The sequence below is a fragment of the Schistosoma haematobium genome, chromosome 1 (genome assembly GCF_000699445.3).
Source record: "Schistosoma haematobium chromosome 1, whole genome shotgun sequence".
Lineage (NCBI taxonomy): Eukaryota > Metazoa > Platyhelminthes > Trematoda > Strigeidida > Schistosomatidae > Schistosoma > Schistosoma haematobium.
The window spans coordinates 35,248,884-35,262,281 of NC_067196.1; the positions used below are offsets into that span (position 1 = coordinate 35,248,884).

Consider the following 13,398-nt stretch of genomic DNA (forward strand, 5'->3'; position numbering starts at 1 on the left):
CATGATGTAGAACAAGCTTAGGCCAGAGAAAGAACAATATATTTAATATGAATTAAAGATATAAGATAACATTCAACAAGTACCACGCCTGCAAGACCGAGCCCTATCATTCGATCAACTTCAATTAATTCAACTTATTCCTCCCGCCCTCTTCATCTCCGGGTTTTTCTCCGTGTTAAATGTTGAATGTCTGTTTCCCACGTTGTCTCGTATTAGGGTCCAGTGCCATTACAGATTCATATAGAGCACCTTACTTGAGGAGAGCGCAGTGTCAATGCTATCTGTGGAGAAGTATTATTACCATGGTAAGCACCGAATAAGAATTCCAGTTCCCTCATATGCTTGTTGATCAGTCTACCAACTCTCGTACTGTGTTACCGCCCCATAGTTTTTTAGTAGTGTTTGGAGACTAACATATTCCCATTACGACTTTACAATCACACATGAACAGTTCATGACTGGCGTGCACTGTGGTCAGGTCGATGTTGGTTGTAAACATTAGGTCAAGTATATTATTCCTTCTAATCGGCTTTCAGACCTGTAGGATCCATTCGCAAAGTTATGTCCTTTCAACTAAATTTTTATATCGTCCTAGTACCAAAGCTGAATTCCATGTAAGGCTTAGTAGATTAAACTCACGTGTGTGATTGACGCAAAACAACGAAAAATACATTTGTCAACAGTTTATTATAGTTGGTACCCGCATGGAGTGGTTTGTATATACATCCCATCAGCAGATAATTTTGTGGAGTCACTTATAGTATCAAGATAGTCATTCTAAAATTTACATACTTGAGTGTTCAAATGGACATTAATAGTTGTACCGCCTGACATTGTATGGCGTCTGTCGTATAGAAATAAAAACAGTTGTCTACATTTAAGGAGTGATCAGACATAGTTGATTCACACCATATTCCCGTAATAAGGAAATTGTCTGGATTTACAGGGAGTAAAAGGGTCATAGCATAACTACTTTTATTGAGGAAAGATCGGGCACTGAGCGAACGAATAAAAGATTGAGAGGTATCATCAACAAGCAGGTTATATATGTTATAATTAGTAGTTCCGTGAATACTTGAGGGATTGGGTAAGGTAGGAAGTGTTATGAGAAAGAGTAAATTCAGTAGTTTAGTCGGCATTTGTAATATATTAACCGTTGCTGGTAGAGAAGCCGGAAAACGGCAAAATTAATATCTAATTGCTGTCGACCTTAACATCTAATAGTATTTTGATGTATATCCTGACAGCTGAACCAAGAGAGCTGTTAGGCTTACATAAGAGACTGTTTAGCCGTCATAATTCAAGTTATTTCTTATATCTAATGTACTTGTAATATGTCTCAAACATCAGTCTATACTTTTTGTGGTTTCTCCGTAATTTTTGGGGAATCACTTGTCACTAAACATGCCTTAATGGCCCGGTATCTTACTCCCATTGGATCGTATGAATGATTGTTATTGAAACACACATGTCATCTATCCTTATATAAAGTTATCGACTTAATCCGCGTTAGTGAATAACGGAATTAAATAAACCAAATACGAAAATGAAGTTTTGAATACATATATTTTGTACACCCAGTGATTTGAATAGGCAATCAGGGAGACGAAACAAAGAGGGAAGAGCGAAGTAAATTGAAGAAGACAAGCGAGACAACTCGATTCAATCAAGCGTTAATGAATATTTATAACCTGATAAAAATAAGCTACAGACATGTGATGAGTAGGATAAGATGTACACACACGCTGATCTAAAAACAATCGGAAAAATAATACAGTAAGTGAAAAGATCAAAATGTGGTTTAAGAATAGATAGATTGACTTGTCCGGAAGCTAGAATAAACAATGTGGGTTTAACATAGCACATGACGTTACATTACTCTCCACAATGCTTCCAGTGTTTTTCCGATGTTCATATATATTTATCTCTGGTGAATAATCAGCTATATAATTTTTGTCACCGTTTTAAGCATTGGTCGTATCACAGTTACTAAAACTAGACGTTGCACAAACAGAATTACCAGCTGTATTATCTGAGCCACTGACAGAACAATTGTTTGTATTCCGATAACAATCAACATACTTGAGTTCATTTTTAGCCAAGAAAATCTTTCTGTGATCAGTTTCACAGTAGTGCAGACCCCTGGATGAGATAATGAGTGGAGACAGTTAAAACCCATCTTCCTGTACACCAGTAGCATGAATGGTCTGTGTGTTAGTACAACCAAACAATTATTTCCGTTTTTACCATTAATGCAGAGGAATAATAGATACTGAGTATCAATGTGGTTACATATGAAGTGTTACAAATAAAGAAAATGTGGTCTTTATTTTTCTGTTACAAAAATCATTAAATATACAGTCACTATACCTTCTAGTCCATCATCAAGGAAGCAAAACCCATATTTACTCAGTCCTTATAACTTTGTAAAGTTGTTGGCCACAGTATAACCTCAAAATGAAGAGGAAAGAGCAGTGCATCCTCAAACTCTCTAATAAGCGTAGAAAATTCAAGTGACAAGTCATCTTGTTATTTGAGCACAAAACAACCCTAGTTTATTCATATATTTTGATCTCTAACATATCTCTAAAGGAGATACATGTTAATCGATGAAATATTCTATCTTAAAAATATAAATTAACAGATCAGACCACTTTGAGCTATCGAAAATATATACACTCCGGTAAACATTCCTTTTTCGTTAAAAGCTGTGGGTTTAAATTTTATAGAACTTTTGGCTAAATTCGACAAATATTAAGATTAATATGACTGTAAAAGGTATATATACGTAAGGAAGCTCGTTAAGCAAATGGTAAATTGACCAAACTCAATGGGATAGTGATTTAATTTCATCGGGAATTAATTACCATATCAGTAAACAATTGGGTGCTCATTAATGAATAGCCTCGAGATCACTAAATCAAGATTATTGCTAGGATCTCCAACATGCGAAATCAATGTTCTATGTAATTACCCAGTAATGATATTTGATGACGATTACATTATACTGCAGACCGATTAAAGTTAGAAAATGTGGAATACTGGATTACGACCTAATGGTTGGACGATACCATGTTTATTACCAAATTCCGGACTCTACAATACTAAGGAATCTCACCAATGTGCGGTTTTAATTGGTTTTCAGTAGTTCCTCACATGATCTTAGATATATTTCCTAATGGTCTTTACAAATCAGCTCGGTTGACAGCGGTTACATAGTGAATAAAACTGATATAAAATGGATATATCGTAAACTTTCGACATTTTCCAAAGGGATCCGATCCTGTCTCCCATATATAGCAGTGGCTATAGGGATCAGAACACATAACCCTAGTCTACGTATTCAGGAGAAACTTGTGAGACCCCTGTACCTTCCTCGGCTGTTTATGACTTAATAAACGATTTTACTAATTTTTCACATCACCTATCTGTGTCGTTTTTTACCTCTTTCCGTATACATTCTTCACTATCTAGTTATTTACACACTTCCTATTACGTGATTTCAACGATGTTTCGTGACTGTTTGTTTATACAGGTTTGACCTACTTTATATGCTGAACTACTGACTAGGATCTTTATTTTATCATTCTTATCACAACTAGTACTGTGGTTCACCATTCTAGTGGTTCGAGATTTGATTCCGATCCGGATGAGTGTATGACTAAGCCATGAATATAAATCTTTCATTCAACCCTGTATATTACGTTTAGGCTAACCCTGCTTGAGCGACGGGGGTAACAAAGAGCCAAATATGGATTAATTGGGATGAACTTATTTCAGGCACTCGTTTACTCAGACAGACATTAAGAATGAGAAACAGGAAAACGAAGTGTAGATGAGAACGCAAACGTATCAACTCCATTTGGTAAAACGTGATTCACTATTTACAGCAATAAAATAGGACGAAAACATGTGATGAATGGGGTAAGCGATACACAAACATGCTAATGTAAAAGCAACTAAGGTTATAGGCGTATAACTGACAAGGTCAAAGCGTGACTTAAGGAGAATAAATTAATTGATCTGTCCGAAAGCTAGAATAACTAATGTGGGTGTGACAGTACTAAACACCACACTAGTACACTTGCCTTCTTCCTATCAATTCATACCTTTTACCCATTGTGTAGTTATGCAACCGATTTATTTGCGGTCATTAATTCATAAATTGCCTTTATTGACCTCATATTTTCATATAAATGTTTATTTATATTAGAGTGGAGCCTAATGACGACCTGATTGAAAACAGTATGTTCGCTTATATGTTGTTCTATCACAGGTTTTTCAACTGATTGACAATATTTAAACAACCACCAATTATTACACATTGATACCCACACTACAATTTAATGTTGCTCACTTACATTGAGATGGAAATGGTTATTTTGACTAATTACAACGGTTATATTTATGTCAGTATCGTTATAAGCCACTCGTCTAGTACACTAAGAAGATAGTATTTACCATCCCAACCACTTAATATTATGGAAGAACAGTGTTCTTTGAGAACATTGTCGTTCTAGACAATATCTTTAGTGCCAAATTGGAGTCAACTGTGATTTTCCAATATCACTGCTAACTTTGTCAATATAAATCGAATCCTAATACACTTTGATTACAAAATTAAATAATCTTACAGTTTAAAGTCTTGTTACCACAGCCTAAGGCAAAGCCACACGAGTAATTTGAGTCGCCGACTAATTCTAATCTCAAATTACAAAATTCATCTTTGGAAATGCCGCATCAGATGAAAACATATACATTTCAATTTAGAAATAAAAGTCTGTCTATCAAGTACCTTTCTATTCAGTAGAGAGAACAATGAGTTATTGCACAATAGTTGAAGAATGTCTCTTGTAGAAACGAAGTATCCTGATTTAGGAAATATTAAATCCATAAAATAATATAAACAGATCAATTACAAAGTTACTGTATCATGCTGGGAAAGTGTTCATACACCAATCTAACACCAGAAGACAGAATATTACTTGACGGCTTCACGGTGTTGAGGTATACTACTGTGATATAGCAGATCTTCGCCAGAAACACACAATCGGTCTAAATCTATCACAGATCTGAAACAAATTGATTGTCATTTAGACATTTATACCCAAAGTCAAGTTTAATAGTATGCAACATAATTAAATAAAACTTAAACCAGTTAAAAAAGCGTACTTTGCAGGTTTATATAATACATGATACAAATCTATCAGTGCTAATCTGCCTATTACTTTGGTTATGACCGATCAACAAATACGATACGGTAACTAAGCTAGACGACATGACTTTCGTAACCAGTAGTTGGAAACTCTGGGTGACATGGCTCAGAATCGATCACAATGGCGTAGGTGTATACACTCTCTGTCTTCCCTTAGACTAAGAGAATAAAATCGCTTCATATCTTTCTTTCTACGAACTAATTCTTTCTTCCTGTACTATGTTCTTATATGCAATCTTTCTTTTATATCTTACCACCACTGAATTAACCACTATGAATTCGGTGTTCAGCTTGTTGTGCTAATGAGGTATGGCAACTTGGACCGATGCACATATGTGCCTGGTCCTACGTTGTAGCTGACTGACTGACTGAACACCAAGAAAACTTCGTTGGTTAATTCTGCCTGACCGTCCTTCACTTTTAGGAACTGTCGAATTTATACATAAGATATTTTAAAATATACTTAAACATTTTAACCAACAAACCACTGATAACGACAAAAACAGTGACTAGGTTGTGTTTTAGTTTGATAATTAGATTTCAATGAAACTGTCTATTTACCGATGACACTTTCCATCAAAGTGAATCGTTCAGAGTAACATACCTAACAAATTTAAAACTTGTGCTGGACCAATAAAAACACTATTCTATACGCCATATGAAATAAATCCGTTGTTAGGAAAACTGAAAGCAACTTTAAGTAGACTGATGGAAAACTTGTTTCTGACAATGTCTGTTAGAGTACCTAAAACAAGAAGTGGACCCACTCCATTTACCCTGTATCAAACTAAATAGTAATACAGTTGTGTACGATAACTCTGTATTTTATCGAGAATAAACATCACAAGATATTTAGTTAAATCGCTTAAAGCTGTGAATTTTTCGGTATACTCGTCTAACGAAACTACGTCACACATACCGAATAAGTAGGTCCACAAATCTCGAACATTAACGACCACTAATTGACACAAGTAATAAAAAATATTTATAATTGAACTATATAGGGAGTAAGTATTGAAAGCTATGCTTACTCAGCCTCAAAATATTTCGACATACATAGCCTGCGTAGGCCACCAACACCCTTCGATGAAAGCGGTGTGACTGTTTTCATAATGATCACATCGGTTGGTTCATCAGCAGAGAGATAATTTTCATCTGTATTGTCGACATTCACAAACTGGATTTGTCTAAAAATATACAAAATTAACATGGCCATACATAAAAATATATAAAGTCTACCTGTCAAGCTTTTCTTCCCAAGATAATAGTTCCAATTTCCTCTTTTTATATTTCATCTCAGATCTAGTGTCAAATAAATACTGTCCGTAGTCTAATCGGATAGAAATTTTTTCAATTTATACAGAGTTTACGACATGAATCAAAGAAAAAAGACAACAGACATGGAAAATTAAACACTTAACTAGCCTTGTGAGATTAGTTGTTTGCTTATTAGAGTAGCATTGAAAACAAGTTATTTTTTACCACCAAACAATTGCTCCAAACCACTTAGGTTTAATAACTGGCATCTGATTGAGTATGTAACTCATCATACCCCCAATAACCGAAATATCTATACGTTTTCTTACATATGCAAAAATAGCTAACAGGAATGATACCTATGTCGTTTAACACTGTTTCTTATTAATTCTTCTACTAATCGTTTTAAATTATCCCCATATACCTGTTGTAACCGGTAAAATACAAATGACAGCAGTCTGAACTATGAGACCACAATGTTTGCAATACAGAGAAACTTTTTCTTTTGTAGAACACTGTGAATGTATGTAATACACTCACATTTATCATGTAAAACAATGGACAACAATCAGCAGTGACACAAGCCTCAACAGCTATAGCACGTACTATTAACGTTTACTTGCAAGCAGGAGCGATCTGAAACACAACACAACAGTCAGGACCGGCAGATGCCACTCCAGTAAGAACACGGCGTACGGGCACAACAGAGATATATTGAAAAACTGAATTACGCGGTTTAATTACAAAAAGCGAAGTCTATTACAAAACGGTTTTACTCATTATCCTGCAGGTTTAGCCTGCGCAAGGCTTCTTCTAGTACGTTCACTTCCTGTTGCTCTGCAAAAAGGAAAACAAACTCGCATTAGTAAAGTCATATGTAATGATTTTTGATACCGTTACACTACCCCCTCTTTCCATGATGCACTGTCCTCAGTGCCCGGTGCTGGACAAACATGTTTAACATAGCAAGAAGATGTATGATAACGACACGTCTTACCTCTGTTCCGTACACGATTATGCCCACATTTCCGGGCTTTTCGACCGAAATGATGGCAGTAAAAACATTCGGTTTCTCGATTCTGTTGATTGATTCGCGGTGGTTGTATCGAGGGACGATAATTGACCACAGAAAGTGTTTGTGCAGGATCAAACTGGCGCGCGACCCCGACTCTTGGATGGCCATCGCCGTCGAATAGATCGAAGTTGTGGTGCTCGGTAACTTGTTAGCAGCCGTTAATCGAAGGATTGTGGTTCTTAAGTCCTGTATACTTTTAGTTTAGGTGGCATGCATAAGAGGTGCTGGCGCAGTGCACCAGGCGAAAGCCCTTCTACAAAACGTGAGCGTACAAGTTCTCGGACCGAGAATTCTAGGTTGGGAAAAGCTTGGATGGCTGCTTGCTGTAAGGAATGGAGGTAGTCTATTGGTTCTTCACTCGTCGTTTGGCGTCGAGACAAAACTGGATAGTTGTCAGCTGACTGTCCACTGCCAGAGAAGAACATTAGTCTAAAATTCTCCGATTCTGGGAAGATGGCTCTTTTCGCCTCCTCATCATCTAAATACGACAAGAGCCACAGCTAACGGTTTTGCTGTATCCAATTCACCTTCATAGAATTGGAGAATTTTAGACGAATGTTTTTCTCTGGCGGTGGATAGTCAGCTGACAACTATCCAGTTTTTGTCTCAACGCCAAACGACGAGTGAAGAACCAATAGACTACCTCCATTCCTTACAGCAAGCAGCCATCCAAGCTTTTCCCAACCTAGAATTCTCGGTCCGAGAACTTGTACGCTCACGTTTTGTAGAAGGGCTTTCGCCTGGTGCACTGCGCCAGCACCTCTTATGCATGCCACCTAAACTAAAAGTATACAGGACTTAAGAACCATAATCCTTCGATTAACGGCTGCTAACAAGTTAGTAAAGTCACATGTAGTGATTTTTGATACCGTTACACAGCTGTAACACGTGTAATCAGCAGTCACTGGAAGACGGGAAGACCTAAAGCCCAACACACACAATGTTAACTGAACACTCTACATCACAGAGAGAACGAGGAATGGAGGCCAATAGACGTTTATTTAAAAATTAAAATCCGCGGGTTCTGTACAGAAAGAGAGCTAGTTTACAAAACGGTCTTATGAGTCATCTTGTAAGTTCAGTGCGTGTAGGGCTTGCTCTTCTTCTAAAGCGTTTATTCTTGCTTGCCCTGCAATAGAAGGAAAACAAAATCTATTAACAACATCATACATGATGATTTTAATCCCGTTACATCGCCCCTCTCCTAATGAGGCACTGTCCTCAGTGCCTGATCTTGGGCATGGGTATGCTGTCCCTCCTTCAGGTGGTACTTCGTAAAATCTAGTGGCCGGCGGTGGATCAGCGAGTTGAGCATCGAAGGAAATGTCGTCCGATCGGGTTTTATCTGGTTGTAGTGCACCGTTATCACATCGTCTTTAGGTCGTTGTATGTTACGCAATACAAACGTGGTGGGCGATCGGATGAGGACAATTTCAAAGGGGCCTTGCCAGGGTTGATGGAATTTACTGCAACCCCCTAGCGACGTCATTGGGCGGCGTAACTAGACGCGATCTCCAACCGTATACCTAGGTCCTTGTGCTTGACGATCATATATATCTTTTTGGTGTCCACTAGCCTTGCCTAAGTTAATGTTGACCAGACGGTAGGCATCAGCTAGTCGGTTGCGAAGAGTACGTATGTACGGAACATGCTCTTGTTCTTCGTAGGGCAGCAGGGGTGACTGTATCTCTACTGGTAGGCGTAGTTCGTGCCCGAACAGCAAAATAGCAGGCGAGAATCCCGTGGACCCATGTACCGACGTACGATATGCTAAAAGGCATTGGGGAGCACCTCATCCCATAACTCAGGTGACGATCTGCTGACAAACGACTGCAAGATGGCTTTAATAGTTCTGTTTGTTCTTTCTACGAGGCCGTTACCTTCTGGGTGATAGGCGGTGGTGTGTGTCTTCTTGATTCCTAATAGCCGGCATATCTCAGTAATGAGGTGGCTTTCAAAGGATGGACCTTGGTCGGAGTGGAGTGAGACAGGGGCACCATAACGGGAGACCCAGTGATCGATGAAAGCTCGGGCAACAGTAAGGGCGTCTTGCTGTGGAAGGGGTACAGCTTCGCACCATTTAGTGAAATAATCCACCATAACCAGTATGTGGCGGTTCCCGTTTTTGTCGTAGTTAGTGGTCCCATGATGTCTATACCGACTCGCTGGTGTGGTCCTGTCGTCACCATCGGCGTCATTGGTGCACGGGGTGTCTGCTGAGGCGATTTAAAACGGCAGCACGTGTTACAATTCTTGCAAAACTGAGCTACATCTTCGTGTATGGAAGGCCACTAAAAGCGTTGACGGACAGCGTGTTCAGTTCTCCGTTCTCCCGCATGACCAAGTTCGCGGTGTACCTGTTCCACAATACTCTCAACTTTCACTCGCGGTACTATCAGTAAGGGTTGTTTTGATTCATTCATTAGGAATAATGTGTCACCATATAGCTTGAAGTTACCCCATTTGGTGCAGATACGACGAGTTGTTACGGATTGATCTTTAAGCTTCCTCATGGATGGCTTACTATTTCCATGTAGCTGTCTTTGATAAACAATCTGTAAGTCTGGATCTGCTGCTTGTAGGGAGGGCCAGTCTGTCTCTGAAGCTGTACTAAGAATTGCGTTAATAATATCTGTGGTCTGGGGTATTCGGGAGAGGGCATCCGCGTTTGCATGTCGATTTCCCGGTCGATACTCGCATGTGAAATCGAACTCTTGTAGTCTCTCCTGCCAGCGTGCCACTTGCCCTTCTGGTTCGCGGAAAGAGCGCACACGAAAGGGTTTGCCCAGCAGATAATGGCGAAAATGTTGTAAGAATTTTACTAGTGCTAACATCTCCCGACGTGTTGTAGAATATCGTGCTTCACTCTTATCTAGTCGTCGACTAGCATACGCAATGACCCTTTCGTGTCCATCTCGAGCTACTTGTGATAAAACTGCTCCAATAGCCGAGGAACTAGCATCCGTATCAAGTATAAATTCGCCTCCGTCTGCTGAAGTATCTGGGAAGGCTAATATAGGTGGAGAAGTTAACCGAGCCTTCAAAGCATCGAACGCCTGTTGACACTCGCTGGTCCATAAAAATTTTCGTCCTTTGTGGGTTAATCGGTGTAAAGGTGCTGCTAATGATGCGAAATCACGTACGAAGCGTCTATAGTAAGAAGCTAGTCCAAGGAAGCTACGAACGTCTTCAGGTGATTTTGGTTGCGGCCAATTAACAATCACACGTGCCTTTTCTTTATCTGTTGCCACTCCATCTTCTGTAATGCGGTGCCCTAAGAAAAGCACTTCTTTTTGCAATAGTCGACATTTAGATGGTTTCACTTTTAGGTTATGCTGCCTAATACGTTGTAGGACTGCCTTCAAATTGGCATTATGTTGTTCTGGCGTGCTGCCATATACAATAATATCGTCAAGGTAGATTAAGCACTGGTGCGGTACGAGACCTTGCAGAACCGTCTGCATCAATCGTTGAAAGGTAGCTGGGGCGTTAGTTAGCCCGAAAGGCATTACTTGAAATTCATATAAGCCATTAGGCACTACAAATGCAGTTTTTTTTCTATCTTGGGGTCGGACTTCCACTTGCCAATACCCTGATGCTAAGTCTAACGTTGAGAACCAGCGAGCACCTTTCATGGCATCTAAGGTAGCGTCTATCCGTGGAAGTGGAAAAGAATCACGCTTAGTTATAGCATTAAGGCGTCGGTAATCTACACACAGTCGTAGGGAGGAATCCTTCTTTTTACTAAGACAATTGGCGATGCCCAGGGTGACGAAGATGGCACAATAATCTTTTTTCTAACATATCTTTTATCATTGATTCTAAATGAGGCTGATAATGCACCGGGACTCTGCGAGGTGGTTGGCGTAATGGCATGTGGTCACCTGTGACAATGGAATGTTGCACAATGGTTGTCCGATTTCCAGAGATATTCTCCGAGAAAACAGTGCTAAATCGTTGGAGTACGTCAATGGTAGCTCGACGGTCCTTTTCACTTATTAATTGGTCATCTTGTACCTGACGTACAATCTCTGCAGTTCCCACCTGGGCTACGCACTTAGTTGGTATTTCATGGTGTTGTATTTGCACGACAACTCCACCAATACTCGCTTCTGACTTATTCATGTGTATAGAGACCTGGTATTTTAACATGAAGTCGACCCCGAGAATCATGTCCCAAGTCAGTGTGGGGCAAACCCAGAATTCATGTTGAAAAGGCTTCTTGTCAATCGTCAGCTCTAACCCTATCTTAGAACACGCTTTCAAGGGTTCTCCGCTCGCGGTAATTAAGGTAGAAGAGCATTGTTTACGCTGAGTGCTGGGGTTAAGTTTCTGCAAGAGGTCTTCCTTGATCAAGGATACTGAAGCTCCTGTATCTAATAGTATATTAATCTCAGTACTTTGCACTCTACCCTTAATAGTAACAGGGCACAAATGTTTAACATAGCAAGACGATATATGCAAACGACACTGCTTACCTCTGTTTTTCACGCGGTTATGCCCGCATTTCTTGGCATTTTTGCCGAAACGTCTGCAGTAGAAGCATTCTGTTTGCTGGCCTCGATAGTTGTCCCTTGACGACCGTCCGTTCCATGTGGAAGTCGGCTGCCCTCGTCTACTATTCCGGTCAGGGAACTCTCTGATAGCCGCGGCGCTTCGAAAGCTATCTTGTAGATTAGGTTCGGTGGCTTCATCGATAGTCATCACGGTTGGTCGATAGGTCGCCAATGGAACTGACAGTCTTTCAGCAGTCAACAACCGAAGTGCCGTTCGTTTCAAGTCGGCTGTCAGCCGGTGGCACTCGAAGTAGATGTTCTCGCAGTGCACCTGGCAGCAGTCCTTCAATAAAACGGGAGCGTGTAATTTCTTCTCGCCCCAAGATGTCCAGGCTAGGGAATGCCTGGGTTGCTAGCTGCTGTAATGAGTGAAAATAGTCGATGGGGCTTTCCTGAGGTTTCTGGTGGCGAGACAAAAACTGAATTGTCATCTGCTGGGTGTCTACGGGCAGGGAAAAACAGTCGTCTAGAATTCTCCAGTTTTGTGAGAGCGTGTTACTGGCCGCAAAACCGTTCGCTATAGCCCTGCGTACTGCTTCATCGCTCAGATAGGAAACAAGGTAGTTGAAATGCTCGGTCAATGGAACTCTCTGAAGGTATGCTGTGACTTTAAATTTCCAAACGGAGTAATCTGATGATGTTTCGAGCAGTGGTGGCTGGTGTGGGGTTGAACTGGGAGTAGCCATGATTGGAATCAGAGGGGGTTCGTCTAGGTTCTCATCGCGTTTTTCCATCTCACCTCCGCCACCAGTTGTAACACGTGTAATCAGCAGTCACTGGAAGACGGGAAGACCTAAAGCCCAACACACACAATGTTAACTGAACACTCTACATCACAGAGAGAACGAGGAATGGAGGCCAATAGACGTTTATTTAAAAATTAAAATCCGCGGGTTCTGTACAGAAAGAGAGCTAGTTTACAAAACGGTCTTATGAGTCATCTTGTAAGTTCAGTGCGTGTAGGGCTTGCTCTTCTTCTAAAGCGTTTATTCTTGCTTGCCCTGCAATAGAAGGAAAACAAAATCTATTAACAACATCATACATGATGATTTTAATCCCGTTACACAGCTGTTAGTTGAAAATTGCGCGCGTCCTTAACGATTGATTCAAATCGCTCAAATGGTTGTGCACGGAATAGAAGAAGCTTTCGCTCAACGGGCTTCCGTGTCTAGTAGAAGTGGATCAACAATACCTCCAGGCAGGAACCCAGGTATATTAACGATAATAGAGGAAAAAAAGACATTGGTAAATCATAATAAGATGTTAATATTAGTCCTTGAGAATTGGCCAAGTTT

The 13,398-nt window shown here is 40.0% G+C and overlaps 2 protein-coding genes across 2 annotated transcripts; both read right to left on the bottom strand.

Moving 5' to 3' along the window:
- Window positions 1-1,298: 1,298 nt before the first annotated feature.
- On the bottom strand, window positions 1,299-7,479 carry MS3_00000522 (uncharacterized protein). Its single transcript, XM_051208254.1, has 6 exons — window positions 7,367-7,479; window positions 6,455-7,309; window positions 6,247-6,402; window positions 4,796-5,072; window positions 2,021-2,142; window positions 1,299-1,989 (listed from the first exon to the last, which is right to left on the bottom strand). The coding sequence occupies exons 2-4, from the start codon at window positions 6,508-6,510 to the stop codon at window positions 4,982-4,984; spliced, it is 303 nt and encodes a 100-aa protein (XP_051073854.1). The 5' UTR covers window positions 6,511-7,309; window positions 7,367-7,479; the 3' UTR covers window positions 1,299-1,989; window positions 2,021-2,142; window positions 4,796-4,981.
- Window positions 7,480-8,527: 1,048 nt separating this feature from the next.
- Window positions 8,528-13,189, bottom strand: MS3_00008588 (uncharacterized protein). Its single transcript, XM_051216921.1, has 2 exons — window positions 13,146-13,189; window positions 8,528-13,104 (listed from the first exon to the last, which is right to left on the bottom strand). The coding sequence occupies exon 2, from the start codon at window positions 11,180-11,182 to the stop codon at window positions 9,839-9,841; it is 1,344 nt and encodes a 447-aa protein (XP_051073855.1). The 5' UTR covers window positions 11,183-13,104; window positions 13,146-13,189; the 3' UTR covers window positions 8,528-9,838.
- Window positions 13,190-13,398: the final 209 nt, after the last annotated feature.